Source organism: Drosophila erecta, unplaced genomic scaffold (genome assembly GCF_003286155.1).
Source record: "Drosophila erecta strain 14021-0224.00,06,07 unplaced genomic scaffold, DereRS2 tig00000000-arrow-pilon, whole genome shotgun sequence".
NCBI lineage: Eukaryota > Metazoa > Arthropoda > Insecta > Diptera > Drosophilidae > Drosophila > Drosophila erecta.
In genome coordinates this window covers 21818379-21838571 of record NW_020825194.1, presented here as the reverse complement: position 1 = coordinate 21838571, position 20193 = coordinate 21818379, and the positions used below count along the sequence as shown (strand labels likewise).

The 20193-nt window shown below is 43.2% G+C and overlaps 1 protein-coding gene across 2 annotated transcripts in view; it reads left to right on the top strand.

Moving 5' to 3' along the window:
* Window positions 1-35: 35 nt before the first annotated feature.
* The window catches only part of LOC6553897, a 48105-nt gene continuing 27947 nt past the window's right edge, over window positions 36-20193 (top strand). For both annotated transcript variants that reach the window (XM_001979534.3, XM_026976236.1), the window contains exons 1-2: window positions 36-605; window positions 5828-6698. In XM_001979534.3, the coding sequence (XP_001979570.1) occupies window positions 6327-6698 (372 nt within the window). In that variant the 5' untranslated portion in view covers window positions 36-605; window positions 5828-6326. The remainder of the gene's footprint in view (window positions 606-5827; window positions 6699-20193) is intronic.

The window sequence follows — 20193 nt, the reverse complement described above, 5'->3', positions numbered from 1 at the left end:
CATTGGCCTTTCACTTTTTTGCACCATCCAACAACGGTCACTCTAATCGAGTCGGAAAACAAAGTCGGACGTTTAGCTGCGCGTCGCTCCCGAAAAACTGTTAATTTGTGGACGCTTTTTCGCGAGTGCAGACATAAATGAAACCAACATATCTTTAGCTCCATTCCAGACTGGACCATCGATTATAACCCATTTAAGCAGTGACAGTGAATCGGTTAACAGTTATAATTTCGCTCTGCGTCGACGGAGTGGAAATGTTGAATGGACAGTCGCGTCTAACAAAAAAACAAGTACACACAACCAACGAATGCACATAAACAAGAAGAGACAGCAAACGCAGAATCGAGTGAAAACCTATTTTAAAACACCAGAGCTATATTTATTTTGTTGACGCTCAGGATTTTCGGTCCTCGCATTTTGGATGTCTGCGGGTGCGTGAGTGCGCGAGTGCAAGTGTGTGGGTTGCATACCACGGCGGATGCGAATAACTGCAATTGCAATAGAGAGCAGACACATACACACATGCATAATTGGATTATGGCCACACGGCAATAAGAACGGAGAGAGAGCGAGCGGGATAGAAAGCAGTCGCCAAAACCGAACGGGTAAATAAATAGTATTAGCAGGGATCGGTTAAAAGCCAGAATTAAATGGATTAGCTCTGTTATCGTTGGCATGTCCCCATCGTTGTGTGCGTGCGTGTCTGTGTGCGGAAGCAACCTAGAGATGGGCCTGACCTTAGCTTTCGCACACTGCCTGCCAAAAGTTGTCACCCGCTGCTTTTCCTGCATCTTGACACAACATGGTTTTCAAGGTTTTCTCGAGATTAAAAGACAAATAATTTTGTATCGGGAAATGTAAAATTGCTGTACTTTTGTCTACTTAGGCTTTTAGAATTGCTAACAGTAACGTAAAAGTAAACTTAAAACGAAACATAATGTTTTATAGAGCTGGTAAAGCTGTTAACTTTTTCACATCTGTTTTGAATAGCATATGATTTAATTTGAAAAGTAAATGTTTCCTCCTTTTTGAGCTCAACAGCCACCAGTACACCCTTTAGGCTCTTTTTTTTTTTGTAACATTTGCATATTCATTTGAATCGAACCTGTTGTCACCATGCGATGCACTCGGAAATCTGGCTCATCTCTAACACGTGCGTGTGTGCGAGCGTCTGGAATTTGAAATTTGAAATTCGAAATGGGGAAGGTCTGGTGCGAAGGGGAGCGTAAATATTTTCGTAAGCAGCGGAAATGTAAAAATAACACAAACACATTTGCAAGTTATGATGAAGATGCTTCCGATGTTGGTGCTGGTTTTCCCAGCACTCGCTCTCTCCAGTTTCGGTTTCTCCCTTTTTTCCGATTCAGCGGAAAGACAGTTTTCCGCGTAAAACTGCGACAGATGTTCACGGCTCATTGTCAGGAATCGAGAAGGGATATAGTTCCCAATTCGAATGCACATTCCACTTGGGTTTGCTGCCGAAATGCAGCTGCCCTATTGGGATTTTGCCGGTTTGGTGGTTGTTGTTTGTTGGCTGTTGCTACTGCTGCATTTTTGTGGTGTTTTTTTTTTTTTCCATTGTGGTCTTCGTGGTGTTTATAAAATTAACAGTAAACTCCCCCGTACTTCCGCCCTTGGCAGCCGGCCGTTAATGCTGCCTTAGCTAATTTGTTTTCATTTGTGTGCGCCCGCATAGAGGGGAAAAATAAATAAAATAAAAGGAACGATTTCTGCTCACTCCCCGCGGCCTTCTTTTTCTAGTTGTTGTTTGATTTTTGCACCTTCTTCAGCTGCATTCATCAAGTGTTTTGTTTTGTTCGATCTTCTTATAGGACTTGCACTTGAGGCTGAAAATAAACCCATTGGGTTCTTTTGTTGACGATCTAGTTGAATTTCTTCGATCCCAAAGTTCATTTGCGCCAGGCAGCGGGTTTTATTTTTAAGGCGTATAGTTTGCTGCAGATCGATGGGCGGCACGTGAGTGCCCTCCCCCCGACAGCCAAATGGCTGCCAATTAGTCGAAATGCCTAAATGGCGCAGTAATCGTTGGAAATTCAGAAATAGTTTAGAAAACGACGGTTCTGTACCGAAGGAAAGTGAAATTTTGGTTGCCCTGCTAATTAAGCTTATCTTATGCTCTCAGTCGAACATTCCATGGCCTTTGAATTTATTTGGGAGATTTGTATACATATTTCTCCCCGCTTTCCATTTCGTTGCGTGAATCACTTGTTGTAGGGTCTAGAGTCTAGACTCTAGTCTATGGAGAATACAAAACTGTACGATAACTGGCCTCACACCTTCGATAGGCTTGGAATTTATTCAAAATACACAAAATTTACATAGATTCTTTTTTATAAGTAGGCATATATGTAGGTATAGAGCGGATGCAGCCAGCTCCTCCCCGGCTGAATGAGTTGGTAGTTTTTCCGAGTGTGGGTGTATCTGTATCTCTCAGATAGCCAGCGATATATAGGCGTAGAAGAATTTATGAGCGCGACAACGACATGAATTTCATTCAGTCTTTGTTGTTTCTGTGGGCCCAAGAGTGTGCCATGTCCCATTTTCCACTTCTTTTTTTTTTTTGTTTCTCGGTTTTTGTTGTTCTTTGATAATTTTGCTCTGCCTCGGCGTTTCATCTCTTTGTTTATAGAAATTTCTTCTTCTAGAGCTGCCTTGACTTCTTTTCGCCGTCTCCTCGTCTTTGCTTTTCTTTCTACTCGGCGGTGGTAGTGGGCATGAAGTGGCATTTTTTCGGCCGCTGACCAACTTTCCTTTTCATTAACGCTTTTTTCGGGGTCCAAGCGCAAGACACTTCCTGAACGCATCAGTTCTCGGAGCGCTATGCTCCCTACTTGAAAGTGTCTGCACAGCAAATCATTTCCAATTTCATAACCAAGATTTATGCCTCTTTAATGGCTCCGCTGGAACAACGGAGTGTGCATTGCACACAATTCTCCAGGCACGCGTCTACGTAGGCGAAGATACCACGATGATGCTGATGATGATGAGTTGGTGATGATGACGGTGGTGGCCACGACGACCCTTGGCCCCATAAAAATGCAACTTGATCTCACAGCACGGCAACAAAGTCACCGCAGTCGGCAGCGGTTTATTGACTCGAACCTTGTGGCGGTTAACGGTTTAACATTCGATTTGGAAAATGCCATAAACGTCATCGAAACCAAATGGAGATAAGTGGTGTGCTGAAATTAATTTCATTGGTTTCTCTCTAACAAACATTTTAGCAAATATGTTATTAAATAGCCTCCATTTTGGGCGATTTGTAAAGTTAATATTTGGAGAAAAATTGTGCTTAAATCAGTTAGGTTCCACTATTTTCTGATATTGAAGCTCTCTATGCCTAAGAAAACTTGTTCATCTAGAAATACGTACATATCTGTTGTTAGGTGTTGCGCCACCACAAGATGTATTTTCTAAAACTGCCTAAATTTATTGCATCTTGTCTTCCCTTTTTTTAGATTTTTAAATTATATTCAGCTGCTACCTGCCATATAATCTTCGTGGAACTGCTGACTTTTTATATTGCAGCATTCCGTTGTGGGGCTCATCATCTATTTTCCATATGTTTGGCAACAACCACGGCTGCGGACTGACCTTTGTTTGGCTGCCATTCCTTTTGAAACATAAATATTTTGATGCTTTGCTGTGCTTTTCCACACGAGATACATAGTTTGAAACGTGATGAGAAAATGTATGCAAGAGTCGAATAAAAGCGACCGCTTAAGTGTTTTTCTCGTCTCGATAGATTTGCTCACCCAAATCGGTAACGAAAATCGTTGCTTGGGGCCTTGACTTAGTTTTGCGGAGCGTGCTAAACTCATTTTTGTGGGCCACGGAATGGATTTCCCTCTCCATCGATGAAGTTCACTCTCTCCCCAGCTAACTCTTCTCCATGATATCCGACTTTAATGTTTGCAATCTTTAAAAAAAAAATATTTAACTTTGCAACTCATTAGGTTTTATGGTAACTTTCACAGTTGGCTGTGAAGATAGCACGTATTCATTTCGCAGCTCAAAACGAGATAATTTGACAAAGACCTGCCTGTAATTGGACAACTGTATTCTGGGGGCGTGGTGGCCGAAAACGATCCCTGGGTAATCGGTGGGCCAGGCTGCTTTTAAATCAAAGCCACAACCCCACTTTTCGCTGCAACTCTTCGTTTGTCATGGCGCCTAATGAAGTGTAGCACTTTTTCCCCGGCCGCTTCATTTGGCCAAAAGCTTTTGTTGTCGTCGATTGGCGGCGGTTAGCCGCAATTGACCCTAATTATGGCCTGCTGCCGGCTTTAACTTTAACTGGCTATTTGGACAGATTTCGCAAGAGAAGGAAAGACACACAGAAAATGGCAAAAGCAAATAGCAAATCCCAATTCGCATAACTTCCCCGTTTATTTGACGAGTGCAAAAATGTGCTTGGTAATTTGAGTTTTATTTTGACTTTGGCCAGCAGCGGAAAAGTGAGAGCTCTGTGTTCGTTCGCCTCTATCATTATCATTATGTCGAAATTTGGTGTAATTATTTTGTTATAGTTTTAATTGTGAGCTGTGGCTTTGTACTGTTATCTCTGGGCATGATCGCCTTTTGGCCACTCGCATGATCCTTTACGAGCCAAATTCAATTTTTTGTGTCGCCCAAAAGCTATTTCTCAGTATCTTATCGCCGAATATATATGGTTATTGCGATAAGGAATGGCAAATCAAAAAATTCCAACCTGTTGCCGTTGTTCGCCGCTCTAATAGCAGAAAAATATTTGGTTATATCATTTCCGAACTTATCTCAGGAGTGCAACTGAGTGCCTCGCGGTGGGTGGTGGTGTTTTTCCGATTGTGGAACTCTTCAGCGACCTCCCTAGCCGAATGTAACTCCTTGAAGCCACTCAAAACAGACGTAGTGTTCAAGCTCGAGGCCAAGGTTTTAGTGATCGTGTTTATCTCAATTATTTGCTGATGAACTGAACTCATTTGCCCCCCCAAGTTCCCGACGAGACAACGAAGACAAACGACGACAAAAGTAAGCGAAATGATAACCAAATTGCTGGTAAATTACATTGTTTGTTCGAAAAAAAGCAAACGCAAAATGAAGTCTGCTGGCTTTGTGAAAATGATAGTTCGTGTGTTTTATCGCACCTGAAAAGGCCGCCTTATCAATCGGCAACAAATACATGTACATACATATATTAAGCGGCTATCACCACAAGAGCCCTCTGATAAGCAAATCGTGCCAATGTAGTCGACTTTGACCCTGAATATTTATTAGCAAATTCGAGCGCGGTCGATTCATACTAGTTAGCTTGCGATTTTTTTTCGCTATGTGCTAATGCAAAACGTCTACCAAAACTGGAATGATAAATAAATAAAACCGCTGTTGAAGTATTTAATAGAGCCCGATTTCATAGTACCTCAAAGGTTTAGGTTTTTTGGAAAGAACTTATCAGCTTTTTCGGAGTATTAGAATTAAATTAAATTAAAATAAACGGTTAGCTTTTAATAGGGCTTTATAAATTGCCTTGTCTTGATTTCATCCCTTTATACTTTGTAAATATCTAGCGTTCCTATTTCCTAGAATTATTGCTGGCACTGGGATATTACTTCAAGCGGCGCGTGACAAAAGAAAATAAAGAGAATTCTTTGAAGTATTTTAATTTGCACCCCATAAAAAAGGAATAAACCCAGAAATGTTGATCACGCGGCCCGCTTCGCTGGTTTTTTGAGCATATATATTCCTATCTATAGACGTATTTATTTACATTTCATTAGAACGACGAGTTTGATTGCATTTTATTAACGTTTGCCTGCATTTCTTCCAGACTTCCAACTGCGAGCGCTTCCAGTGCAGCTTCCACAACTGCAACGTGCCAAGAATCGGAGAACAATCAAATACATTCCAAAAACCCAACTAAGTACACAAGTTTCTATTACGAAGCAAGCAAACAGTGATTGATAGATAGTTCGCCCAATTTTTTTCCTGTTTCAAAATTTTTAAAGTCGTCAAACTGGGGCCTATGAGTCCGATAATTGTTTCGTGCTGCGTTCGATAAACAAACACTAAAAATATCATCCGTAAAACAAATCGTGCCCGTCTAACCGTCGCGTTAATCCGCCAACTATTGTGTTATCATGGACGACGCCATGGTGTAGCCCAAAACCCCAGAATCAGCCCAACCACACAGTTCCAAACTCGATCCCCAGAGATCACTCACCCACAACAAGCAGGCAAGGCAAGGTCGTCCAACGCCAAAAACAAACTAATACCAACTTCACATACACATCCGGATACGACAGCAACATACGTCGTAGCTGATAAACATGAGCCTGAATCAGCACAGTGGACCCGGCCCGCCGTCGGAGATCTGCGGATTATCTGTGGACCAGGTGGACTCTTCGGCCGCCTCCCCCTTCATATGGCCGAGCACAGCGGGTATGTGCGCCACGACCACCAAAACATCGACCGATGGAGACGCCACCGCAGAAGCGCCAGTGAAACATCAGCCGCTCCACAACGGCGGTTGGATCGGAAATGGTCTTCCGCCGGCGCCCGTCACGCGGACCATATCATCGGATCGCCTGGTCACCGGCAGCTCTTGTCGGGCACTGCGCACCGCCGTCTCAGCATTATACTCCGTGGATGACTTCGTCAAGGAGAAAATTGGATCGGGATTTTTTTCGGAGGTTTACAAGGTAGGTGACAATTGCGCACTTGGATAAACATAAGAATCACCTCCTTTAGTTTTTACAACTGGTTTCTCTTTTTAAATCATTGATTGTTTAGCCTACTGTTCAATGAAAAATATCTGGCTCACAATCGGGTCTTGGTGATAGGCGAATGTCTCAGATAAGAAATATTTTTGGCACAAACGAAAATGAAGTGAACAATCTGTTTGACGGTTTTCACTCCCTGCAATTACTCATAGGATCCATCCAGATACTTTGCCTCTTCATGTCGATTCATGCATTTGAAATTCATCGAGTGGCAGGCGGTGAGCTTGTCAAAAGACAGCTGCTGTTCCCACAATTGAGCATCATAATTTGATGGCACTTTCATTTTCGCAACAGTAACACCCGCCAACGGTAACAAAGCCAAACAAATGCGATTATTTACACAATTTTAATTAAACTTTAAAATTTTTGTAATTACTCAATAGGTATTGTGGCGGTTGTTCGGCTCATCATTCATTATCATCATCATACTGCCGCATCTCCCCTTCTCTATAGGCTAAATTGAAACAAAATTGCAAAACAATGGCCCAGACCAGACCACACCAGACCAGACCAAACCAAACCTGACTCAAAATCCAAAACCATTGCCACTGCAGCTTAGCTGGCTGGGAGCTATAAAATTCCGAGCCGAGCTCATGAAAAACGCATTCGAACTGCAGTGAAACCGTGTGTAAAAATTAATAGCGTTTAGTTTTAGCCTCGGCCCAACACTTAAGAGTGTAAGCTGCTTTGTGTGGGGTGCTATTTGGGTATTTCGCTTACAGCTCGGAACGGTTGTTGGCCCCAAAAATTAATAAGTTGCAACAGATGTGGTGCATGGCATATGATGCGATGCATGATGCGATGGGAGGAGGGCCCGTACGACCGGCACAAAGACTCTGACATTATGGCTTTCCAATTACGTTGGAATTAGTGACGGTCAGGTGATTATGCAATCAACAGTGACATTGGTACTGAAAGTACACGGCCATCCAGATGGATAGTTCCACCAATCGATGGGAAATGGTAGTGGAAACTGAAGTCAATGTGACACCAAGCTTTTCTGAATGATACGACAACTCTTTCTTCCGAGTTATATTGAACTTTCTCATCAATTTTTTAGATTCATATGTCTGAATGGTTGAATGAAAACGGTTTCACTTTCATTTTCGTTTATAAGTGATATTTACACATTTCTTTCGTGATTGTTTATTGTGTTTCACGGGCGTTATTCGGTTATTTGTTGCCATTATTTTCCCCAGCTTTCCCATCCGCCTCAAAGGCAACCTTACTTGCAATTATATTTCAGTTGTCTAATGAAAGTGCACAAAGTGCTGCGGTTAAATGGAAATCTCTTACATTCATTGGAGCTACACAACACAAGAGTGGCAAGGACCCTTCTGTGTCTTTCTATCTATTCATGTGCGCATATTCTAATGCCGTAAATTGCATGCGAGTTGCGCGTATCTCATGGATACTTGTGAAACTTGCGGTGAACGACCGACCTATGGGGCCGTTCCTCTAGCTTTCCGGGGAGACTACCTGCTGATTTGCATAACTGCCCGCCATTCCCAGTTCGCAGTTCCCTGTTCAATATGAACAGTTCACAATTCACTTTCTTCACCCCTCGATGAAGAATAAATTGCTGCCGTGCATCCCGAAGATAACTTGCAGACCAACCAACAACGGCCTGTTTATTTGCGTGTGAAGTGCGTTCGATTCCATTCCATTCGGATCCATTCGATTCAGCTGCATTTCCGCATTGTAATGCGCCAGCTGCCAGACAATTAATGTCTGCAGAAGCAGCAGCAGCAACAAAAACTTCACCCCTTCCTATCGATGAAAAAGGAAAATAATTGAAAGCCAGCCCCCGATCATTCGGTTAGAGTTAATTGAATTGCCAATAAATTCAAATCAATATCTGCCTAATGACACGACCAATTTGTGAGTTCAGCGGCGTCAAGTGCACGCATGGATTTTCATCTCGACTGCCACGCTTTTGGCCCCAATTTTCCCCCCAAAGATATTTCGAAATGAAGAATCTCTTCCAGATTTATTTTTGGCCCTGGGTCGGAGATGCTGATGTTGCCCATTTCAATTGCGTGTCAAGGCAGCCGCGAGAAAGATATCAAACGGAGAAGCAAGCGTTTCCACTTTGATTAAAACTTTTTCACAATTTCCCATCTATTTCCATCTATTGCGTGCAACGGATACCAACTGTAAATGACGCGATTCAGCTGCAAGATGTACAGAAGTTGGCGGATTTTAACCTCTCGCAGATGGGGTTAATCAGGCGGGAAAGCGTTCATAAGTGGGGAAATTAATAACGACCTCTGCATATTCCTGATTTTAATCGGAGTGGAACCGTTTTCATTTGTTCACGGCTCAAGTGTTAGAAATTTATATCAAAATCAAAACATAATTTACTTAAATCATGTCGCATACGAAAAACGGCAATCCAACACACAATTTGTTCGGACATAAATCAGGAAAAACTTGGTTTTTCGTTCAAGTTTTGTTTTTCTTTTTTAGTTTTCAGTTTTTGTAAGTAAGTGTTGTTAGTAAGTGGGCCAAAAGCAACGGTGAATGCATAACGCCAGTGCTAGTGCCAGTGTAGACGGCACTCAAGCAGAATGGAAGTAGAGTAGAGTTTGACTAAAGTGCTTAGTATTTATTTGATAACTACAGTAGGCACAATGCGGCAGGCACCTGTCTCTGCTGCCTCTATGTGAGCAAATTGCAGGCTGCCAGCGAAGACAAAGGGGATCGGATTGTTCGGCTTTAAATTTATTATGTAAAATGATATGTATTTTGAGTAAGGAGACCTCAAAGCCATCCTCTCGAAAGTGCAAGACAATTGTAGCTGGTTGATTCGGTGGGTGGCAGCCAAGACTGCGAGTGAAAGTTCTAAGTTGCAATTGGAGAACTGGGAAATTGGGTTAGGCGATGGCAATTAGATTAGGGCCAGGCGAAATCTTACTCCCCAGAGTCGGCTGCCTTTGCACGATTTTTTTTTTTGAAAAGTGTTCCACTAAGCGGCGGACTTGGCAAAGTGAATGTATCTGTATCTGCGATGGCGGGCATCCTGTTGAGGCGACTAGAGAGTCTAGTCGCTCTTGACCAGCTATAGTTTTGTGACCAAAACCAAAAAGCTACATCAGACAATCCAATCCGATCCGCAGCCAATTGACATTGCACCGCTGGCAGTCGCATTCGTTGCGAATTGATGAAAGTAAACATTTAAGTAGAACTAAATAAGTTGATAGTGGCATTCGATAGACGGATGGCTTGTAGTTGCCGTTGCCGTTGCTGTTGCTACAATTTCTTTTCTTTTTCGCCATCTTTGCTTTTTGCTTTTAGCTCGGCTTGGTATCTCTTTGCGTTGCAACCGTGTTGATGTTCACGCGAAATTGATTGCCATAAATTATGCAAAGTTTGCATTCTCGCTGCCTGTGCCTGCCTCACTGTCGGTGAATTGGTGCGCGGCGGCATTTAGAAACTGCAACAGCAGCAGCAGCAGTTGCTGCAACTGCAACATCTGCATTGGTTGGTTTGTTTCTTCCGCTGGCCACTCGTTGTTCCCTCCTTTTTCCCGCTGCCATGCTGCACACACATTTTCCATCTTCGATTTGGTCGTACCATTTCGCCAAACAATTTTTCAAATGATTTTGATCTTTTGTTGCTTTTGCTGTTGCTGTTGTTCTTGCCTGTCTGCTGGTTGTTTGTTACTTTTTGCTGGCCAGGAAAACATTCGGTTACAGTTACTTTTGATGTGCATGCAAATGTTTACACAAAACCGAACATATTCAGCAGAAATACCCCCTATTTGTTATAGAGGATCCCTAATGCGGCCCAATTAATTTCCCTCAGATGTTAATGCATCTTACCTCTGCGCTTGATTAACGAAAATATTTAATGTCCAAGCTAAAAATGAAGTTAGCTTAGTTAGGGCCTCGGACCTATAACACTGAGAAATTGAAAGCCCATTTACATATCAAGAGGCATTGTCTTTGGGTCGAAAAAAGTAAAAGTGCTTAACGCACTAATCAGCCGATACGAAATAGCGCCGATTTCAATAACAAAAGCTCTCCGAAGGAAACCCAAATCAATTTTGCACTCTTTGAAAGAAATTGCAAACAAAACAAGTTATGCAATGGACCAAAAATATACACAGCTAAATATTTACCGTAAACACTTAACAATGAGCAACGAAAATATTTGATTTCCATTCAGGCATCTGTGCAAATCGCTAGCCAGCTAATTAAGTTATAATACTTACCGCACCGATCGTTGCTCACTCACTTTAGGATCGCCCACGTTGAAAACTTTTGTGTAGCTCGCTTTTTTTGGTAATGGCGCCGAGAACAAGTTTTGCACTGGCTACTGCCGATTTGCCCAATTTGAATGTGATACATAATAAAACCATGTTAATGCGTTAATTGATTGGAGTCGAGCTCGTAAATATGATTTTGAAATATGCTAATATTTGGGCTTTGTTTCGGCTACGTGGGCATCCATCGTAGCGTTTCATTCATTAATAATAGATTTATGTGAAGTAGAATTCACACAGTCATTGCAGTGGTGTATTGCGAAATACGATTTCCATTGATAAGCGGAACGTATTAGGTATTTATTGTTTGCACATGCACACGATTGTCAAGGGGCCGGTAATTTATTAGATCAGCTGTCCCATTAATAGCGATACGGCCACCCAAATTTGTCATAAATTAATCTTCAAGCATTAACCAACTGTTTTCATAATTAAGCCAATTGAAGGTTCATTAGTTGTACAAACATCAGATACCCGTTTTCTTTTTTTTTTTTTTTGCTTAATACAAATGATGCTTTGATTTTGACCGCAGCTGTGTTGTGTTGTGCATTTATCTTCATAAACTGCTGAGCGGGTGGGAAAATTTAAGCAAATCCACCCAAGGGTTTGCTGAATAATCGAATTCAATTAGTTGACTCTCGTTGCAGTTGTGAATATATTCACTTCTTCAGTTCATGTGTCGGATGCGTCATGCACATTAAATTTTCATGCATTAGAAACGATTTGTTGCAGTTTTGCCATTTTCTTGTTGTCTTGTGAAGCATTTTCACGCTTGGCCATAAACAATTTGAAATTATAAATGCAAATATATACGTGTGCCGCTCGGGGCTCCATAAAGTGCCTGATAAATAATAAACTAAGAGTAAATGCCAGCTGGGCAGAGCCAGCCAGAAAGCGAAGCAAGTCAACCAAAGTCCACGAAACGACGGCGCCGAAGAAAGCAGAAAGATGGGGATCATAAATTCTAATAAGACGCGCCGCCACCACAGGTATGTGAGCTGGGAGGCAAGCAGATCCCCACTTGGCCATATGTCATCCGCAGGGAAGTGATGGCCCAGGCCCTAATGCGTCTAACGAGCTGCTGAATTTTTGAGGAGCCAAGTCGGCGAAAAATGCGGAGCGGGCGAAAAGCAATGATTTTCTTATTAGAGCCCATAAACTGCGACATTTGTGTGCGAGAAGGGGAAATCTGACTGGGTATTTCAGTGTAGTAGGCAAATAAGTTGATAGTTTTTCTAGACAAACTGAATACTATATGCAGTTTTAGGATTCCTTCCTTTATACATTTAATTTGGGAACTCATGAAGCCCCGAAAGTAACAGATTGTTACTTTTCCGAGGTGCAGTATGAAAATGTAACATATGAAAATGTTTTTCCGCTGTATCTTGCCACATTCCCTATTTAAGTGGATCCTAGTGGTCGTAAGCTGGTTCAAAGAACTAAAGCCCACCACTCCATTTAGATCCAGTTAGATACTGCTGCCAATCAGCAAGTCGAAGTAAAAGCGCTAGGAATGTGTTGCAAAGGGAAGTTTGTCTGTATGTGGGTTAAGCCGAAGATGCCGTCGCTCAGCCCACAGAGTCTGGATCCCAATCTGGCTCCCACTCCCCGGCTGCGACTAAGACTCCAAGTCTGGGGCCTGAGTGACTCCCATAACCGAGAGCGAGGTGCAGCAACGTGCAATTACGCGCACAACTTGCGTGCAGAAATATTTTCGGATTCATTCACCTCTGGAGCGGAGTGGCCAAAGATACCGAGAAGAAGATATTTTTATATCCAGCCAAACGGGGGGATTGAGATGAGGTGGTACGGGCCCCTTGGGACGTCCTTGCACTTTGTTTGCCTCTTAACTGTGGCATAGATGGCATTCCATCGGGCCATCATCCGGCGATAATGATGATTTCGATTCGGTTTCGAATACTAGAGATGATAATGATGATGCTCGCCCACGTCTTGCCGCGGATTGCGAGTGGCTATTTTTATTGATCGGGACGCAGGCCCCCGCCAAACGTCGCGTGCCCCAATCGCTTTTTTCTCCTCTTGGTTGAATGTGTGCCAAATATTTCACGTTGAATTTTCTGTGAGTCAAAAATGTAATAAATGCCCGTGCTACTTGCCCGGTGGACGGATCAGATGTGATGCTCGGAGAAGATTCTCGATATAAATATGTTTTGTTTATGAGGTGTGGGCTGGTTTCGTTTGCTCAACTTTAGCGGCGATTCGTCTCGTGAATTTATTTTGAATTTCGCCTTTTCATTTCACGCCGCTTGACGTTGCCTTAATTTGTGGGGACTCGCTTTGTTTAGCAGTGTGATCTTAATGCATATTTCCTATTTTGCAAGATCTTTTGACGGAGATGACTCAGTTCATATATATTCTGGGCATTTCCTTTGGGGCCCGCATTTTTGTTTCGGCCATAAGCTCCGAAAATGAAACCTTTGCGAAGGGTTTCAGCTCGCTGTTGTTGTGACCTTGCCGTCCATTTAGGTTTTTTCTTCTGTTTTACTCGGGGTTTTGCCTTTCTCACATACATGTGTTTAACAAACTGTTTGTCTTGTCACATTTGCGCAATAATTACAAACGATTCGAATTGAAATGTTTGCGCAGGGCCAACAAAACTCCCACATAATTCACATGGCGTGCGACGAGATGGCCAACAAAAATAAGCAAATGGCATTCGAAAACAACAACTAATGCGGGGCCAAACAAAACCGCTGATGTCTGGTAAAAAAAAAACAACGCAAACATTTAAAGAAAATAAAAACGGCGAGCTCATCGATGATCTGGCTTCTCAGGAATGAAATCGAAGTTGTAAAAGCAGCAACGAAGTTGAGTTCTCATGATTTATGTGCGCCCATGGATCAGCTCTTATTTCTTCCTCCGCCGCTGGCCGCAATTCATTAGCCAAATGGCCATATAAATCTGCCCATGACTAGCCAAAGCCGAAGCTCAGGGCCTTCAGGAGTGCACTGCAGTTTGGCAGGCTTGCCGTGTTGTCGTCTTTTGGCCAAAACTACTTAAATTAACTTTTGCAATTCGCGTGTCAATGATGACAGGCAACGCAAGAAGCAGCCAAGAAGGAGGAGTTCGGGGTCTCAGGAATACATAGATAGACGACTACAACTAACCATCCAACCAACCGACCTGGCTTTTACTTAGGCCAGCTCCTCCAGAGCTGCGCCCTATCCAAGTGTCCAATCGAGCGTGTCCAGTCCTCGAGGTTCTGGGCAATATTAGCACGACATGATAAATATTTCAATGCCAAGAGCGAAGCTATTAAACCAAGAACCCCGGCCAAAGCGAGCCAAACCGATCTGAGTCGAGCTGAATGCCGTGCCCTATTCGAATCCCTCAGTCAGGTCTGCAAATGACTTAGTTCATCGCTGGCTTCTACACTGCGGAAAACTAAATGTAAATTCCCGACCAATTATGTAGGTTCGAACGTGTTCTCTTGAATTGGCATTCGAGCTTTGTGGTAGTTATTTTAGTTCTATGTTGGATATGTTTTACTAAGCAGAAATCACATGTTTATATAATCAGATATTAACTAATCAACAATTCACTTGTGGGCTTGAGGTTTACTTATTTACTTATTGGAAAATAAGGAATGTAGAATTTTCTAGACCACTCATTGAAGTTGAGACTTTGGCAGGGCTTTAGAGCTATTTTTCCAGTACAGTCTAGTAAGACACTATTTTTTGTATTTTATCCTCTGAGAAGGGCCGGCCTCCTCTTCCTGGCCAAGCCCTTCGAAACATTTTTCGCAACTGACCAGAAGTCGCAGTTGTGCGACTCCGGCTATTGGAGTTCGTTGTGCGATGTGCTTTTTATTTGGATTTTGTTGCTGGTTGAGCCAACCCTCGCAGACTGTTTAATTAAAATTTCCTTTCCATGGGCTGCCTCTGGTGCTCTCTATTCGAGTTTGCATAGAAGTCTGGCCCGGGCGGGGCCTAATTAAAAAGTGAAACTGTAATTTAAAACGCCGCTAACAGCAAATGCCAGGACTTTGGTAATACGAACTTTAAGGGGTTGCCGTCCGTGGATTAAGGTTTATGGTTGGCGAGTTTAGATGCCCCCAAAATGCAGTCTCTGATGTGCATTAATTAAGGCAACTTTCGCTGGAAAATTAATTAACTTTCCCGGCGCCCTACAGACCCAGACCCAATGCACTGCATCGAGGAACTTGGCCCCGAAGGGAGAGCCAAAGTGAAACTGCACTCGAGCTCCCTTTTTTGGGGGCCTTTTCCACCTCAGAGCTGATCTTCTATCGCGGCTCGTCGGAAAACTGCATTTGCAACAGCTGCAACATGGTCATGGTCAGGCCACCACCACTGCCAGTGAGTCCCAATTTTGATTTTTATTTATTTGCAATGAGATAAAAATAAAATCGTTCGCTAGCCGAATCTGGGATGTTTGGAGTGTGAGAGACAATGAGCAATTCAAATATAATCATCATAAATCACGATTTAGTTTCGCTTTTTGCTTTGTTTTGCTACGTGGGTGCCAGACGTCGACGACCTATGAATGGGAGAATGGGTGTACCGTCTTGCACTGGGTATTGTTTGGTGTCTTCAAAAGTTGGTCAACGAATGTACAAGTATATGTAGCCATCGATGGCATAGGCGTTCCCACACTGCCCTGGCCCAGCGATCAAGTTCAGTGCAAAGTACTCAGTGGCAATCGCTAAAATGTTGCAAGTTGCTGCTTGCATGTTGCTTGGTCAGCTTGGCCAGCTTGGCTGACTTTGCCAGAGCAGCGCGAAATTGTAATTAACTTAATCTCCACTACTCCGCCCTGAAGATGCTCCATTCGCCATGGACTGTGCTCCCTGGCTTTGTCAGTTGTCCGATGTGTCAGACTTGGAGCATTTTTTTTATCGGCTATGCAAATATTCAGGAAAGAATGGGTGTATTTGGGGAGTACGTATCCAAACATTGAGCTTTATATATAGATTGTGGCATACTTTATTGTTCTCACTCCATATTCCAGATCGTAAACAGCGAAACAGCACAAATTTACTTATCTTTCTAGGTGTAAACAAACAGTTAAGCCAAAAGGAAAACTTTGCGCAAGGTGGGTTAATATCGGAATAATTGCAATTAACTCGGTAATTTTGCAAACAGCCAGTTGGCCACATGGGCATTAAGTCATCTAATTGCCATTTTCAGTGGGGGTGGAGAGTTAAGTAAGTCAATTAACGACATTTTCGGTCTTAAACAGCTGGCTATGCAAACAATGAAAGCCCATGAATTGCGAGCGCACAATACAGAATCGGAGTACAAAAGCACAGTAAAATGCGCACAGTAGACCGCATCCCCAGGATAAAGCAGCTTTATGCCCAACATATGCACACTATATGTACAATATACACACAATGGTTTACCCCTTCCCATGGGACTTACAAACGATCTTGGCTGACCGCGGTCATTGAACTCATGGGGCGCCTTTGTAGGCACGCATCGCTCAAAAAGAAAGCACTCTCCCCCAATGATTTCCAGCGAAAAACGCAACTACAACAACCGATCGAGGGGAAACCAACCCATGTGCGTATTTGTTTGAAAAACTATCCCTGACAGTTGGAGTTGAAACACAAATGCCCAGAATATTTCCAAAAAACTCGAGTCGAAGTCGAGATAATATCGGCCTGTGTCGGAGCCAAAATCAAAGTCGAAGACCGGGACACGGCAATCGATCGACTGTCGCTGGATCGTAATTAATTGTGGTTTATCCAGGGGTCCCTAGCCAAAGCTATCCATCAACTAAATGTAAATACAATCGCCGGCTTCACAATGTTGTTTTTTCCACCCGTTTTACAAATCACTTGAACTAAATATACCCGTCGAAGCGGTCAAGCGCGGCGAAGAGAAGCCAGAGACATATTTTCAAATTTTTCGTATTGAAGTGACCGCTCGGAGCATCTGGGTGTTTTTTTCATGGTCAGTTTGGTTTTGGCTCGCGGCATAAAACAAACAAATCGGGTTGAATGGGGAAAATATCACAGCGCCGAGCGGCAGTCGCCAAAGGAGACTTTGGCGTCTTAAATTGGCGTGACAATTGACCATTTGGTTAAATATCTAAGCGTTTCTATTTGTGCTGCAAATTTGTTGAGGCAAATTGATTGACCGAACTCTCCAAACGGGTGAAACTCAGGCAAACTCTGGCTTGCAAATGCCCGAATTGTATCTATCTATGGATCTAGGTATCCCATATCAAGTTGGAGCATCTGGGGAGGCACTTTAATAGAACTAAACACTCAGCCAGCTGTCATAACTCAATTGTCTGAGTGTCAGGCCATTTCGAAATTGAAAATTTCCTTCTTTAAAGTGTTGCTCCCCTTGAGAAACCCATCCGTGCATATATCATATGTCTATTCTTCAACCCTTTCTCCCTTTTCTCCCAATCACATTATATTTTTAGTGATTCAAGTGCGTACTGTTCGGCGCTCTCTTTTTCCGATTGCCTGGCCATAGATGAATATATTTATTGCCGGTATGGGAACTGCGTCATGCCACCAGCAGCGTTTCATCAGCGGGCTATGGCGCAAATTGGTCGAGAGAAAACGAATGAAACAACGGGTATAAGTATGCAAATAAACTATTCGACAATAGTAAAATGACAGCTATAATGCGCACACCCCCATACAGAATATAGATACTATCTTCCATCATAAATCCGTGGGACAATGAACATCTCGAATATCTCCCCTTTAAATCGAAATAAAGAGACATACTCGTAAAGAAAACAAATGAATTTCGTACAGCAACAATGTATGTGTTTATAGCTCTGACTGCGTATTCCCACGCATCCGTTGTCGTTTTCTGTTCCAGTATATCAAAATTATTATCGAAGTCTTCTAATATATTCCTTTGTTCAATTCCTCAATTGAGAGTCATCAACGGCCCTTCTACGACCGTCCTAACGAACCGATACGATTGCGAGAACGAGTCCCAGTCCGGAGTTTGTGTTTCCCGTTCTCGGACTTGGGCAGAGCTCTAATTAAATTTAAATTTCCGCCAAATGGCCTGATAGTCACAATAGGGGTCAGGGCAGCAAATGCATTTAACAGGCTGCCACCCAAGCACTGCCCCCCTTTGGCGATGGATGCTCGAAGTTAGTCGGGCTGATGTTGCTGCAGTTGCAGTTGCAGTTGAAGTTCGTGTTTTGTCTTTGTCTTGGGTGATGCTTCTCTTTGATATCACTTACTAAACCGCACTGCGGAAATAGTTAAAAAAAAGATTGCAAACAAAAGAATCTAGTAACTAAAGGCACTATTCTTAAATGTATGTATTATGGACTAGCATCACAACTCTCTCTCATTATGGCAAACATAGTAAAAATAATGATATTAATGGAATACAGCTATAAAAGTGTAAGAAATTATTTTTTCTGTGTACGATCTTCGGAGTGGATCCCGCATGTATCTGTATCTAGTCTCTGGCAGGCTCTTTTAATTAGCAGCAGCGGAGAACTTTGGAAGCGGGCACTTCTATGGCCGCCTCTTCAGTGGCAGGGAAAACCCTACATAGAAGCAGTGGTGAACGGCAAGACATGGAACCCCGGGTTCGCCAAACCCTTCTTGCCCCTTCTTTTTAAGATAAGCTGCTGTTGCGCACATTTGGGCAGGCAAGCAAAGAAAATGGAAATGGAAATGGCACAACCAAGTCGCATTGTAGGCAGCTGCAGCAGAAACATCTGAGCTGCACCATCCAGCGGAAGCGGAATCAGAATCAGAAGCTGGAGCAGAAGCAGAAGCACAACGAGCTATCGTTTGGCACTGCCACAGCAGATAAACAATGACAAGTTGCACTCGACGCTTTTTCGCAGATGCAACCAAGGAATGGGAATAGGAAATGGGAATGGGGATGGGATTCAAAATGGGAATGGGACAGAACAAACACTGGCTGGTCTGGTGCATAATCAAATTCCAGTCAACCAAACAGAATCGCAACCGAAAACCTGCGCTGCTCACCCAGGGGAGTCAGTCAGAGCCCGCAGGTCCAGGATCACATCAAATGCCATCACCGCACTCACAGTTGTGTTTTCCCAACCAGCTGCACGATTAATGAAGGGCGCAGGCAGCAACAAGTTTGGTGGTGGCTTTAATGCACTGAGCGAAAATGTGGAATTTGCGGAAGATTTACCTATGCAAATCAATATCATATTGATAATGCACACGAAGTGGTTTCGGGTCTAGGGATCCATTAAACTTACACTCCTCCACGTGAAAGTGCATTTATTTCAGTGTAGACATAGACCCAGACGGAGCTGACCGCAGAGGCTGGCTGTCTGGGTGGGTTTCTGTGTGGTTCTCGGTTGTTGGTCCCCCATCAGTGTCAACTGCAGTGGCAAATATGGTGACAAACGACACTAAAGATTGCACAGCCTGTTGTCTAATGGGGAAGACAACACCAGCAACACCAGCAACAACATGGCCACATAGATGGCCCGTCGCAATTTATCGATTTAACGCTGCAAGGCACTTTTCAGTGTGTTCGAAAATTGATTAGAAAATATACGCCATTAGCGAAGGGAGGAGGGCGCAGGTTAATCTTGGCTAGCTCATAACTTCCGCATTTCGAGAACTATATAGGCATTGCTCTGGGGAGGATGGCCAATCAAAAAACCATTTCCAGTTGATAGTTGAAACGTGACCGGCTGCTCACTCGCTTTTTGGAGGATGGGGCCGCCCAAAAACGAACCGCGGCCAACACGATATCCTACCAAATAGGCAACGGCCAAACGGGCTGGCAAAAGCCAGTTGGTAATATCTGCTTTTAGCAGATACTCGAATTGAATTGAATGGAGTCGCATGGAATTGACTGTGGAGCGTTTAAACGTTTGTTTGACTGCTCAACTGGTTGATCCATCCGATGTTGGAGTTCAATGCACCGCGCTATCTCATAACCATTGCATTGGCTTTTCAGCGAACTCTGGCGAACTTCGAAATCATCGAGGTTGCTGGCAAATAGTTTAGCTTTTGAGATCTCAGCTATCTGCTTCAGTTTTGCTCGCCGGCCATTGGCGGAGCATTTAAGCGCACTCAATACGTGTAAATTGTATGCCTTCTCGCGTTCATTCATAAAATTCTGACACAAGGCCTTGAGCATATTGCCCCACGACGACGATGATTGCCCTGCCTCCATCCGC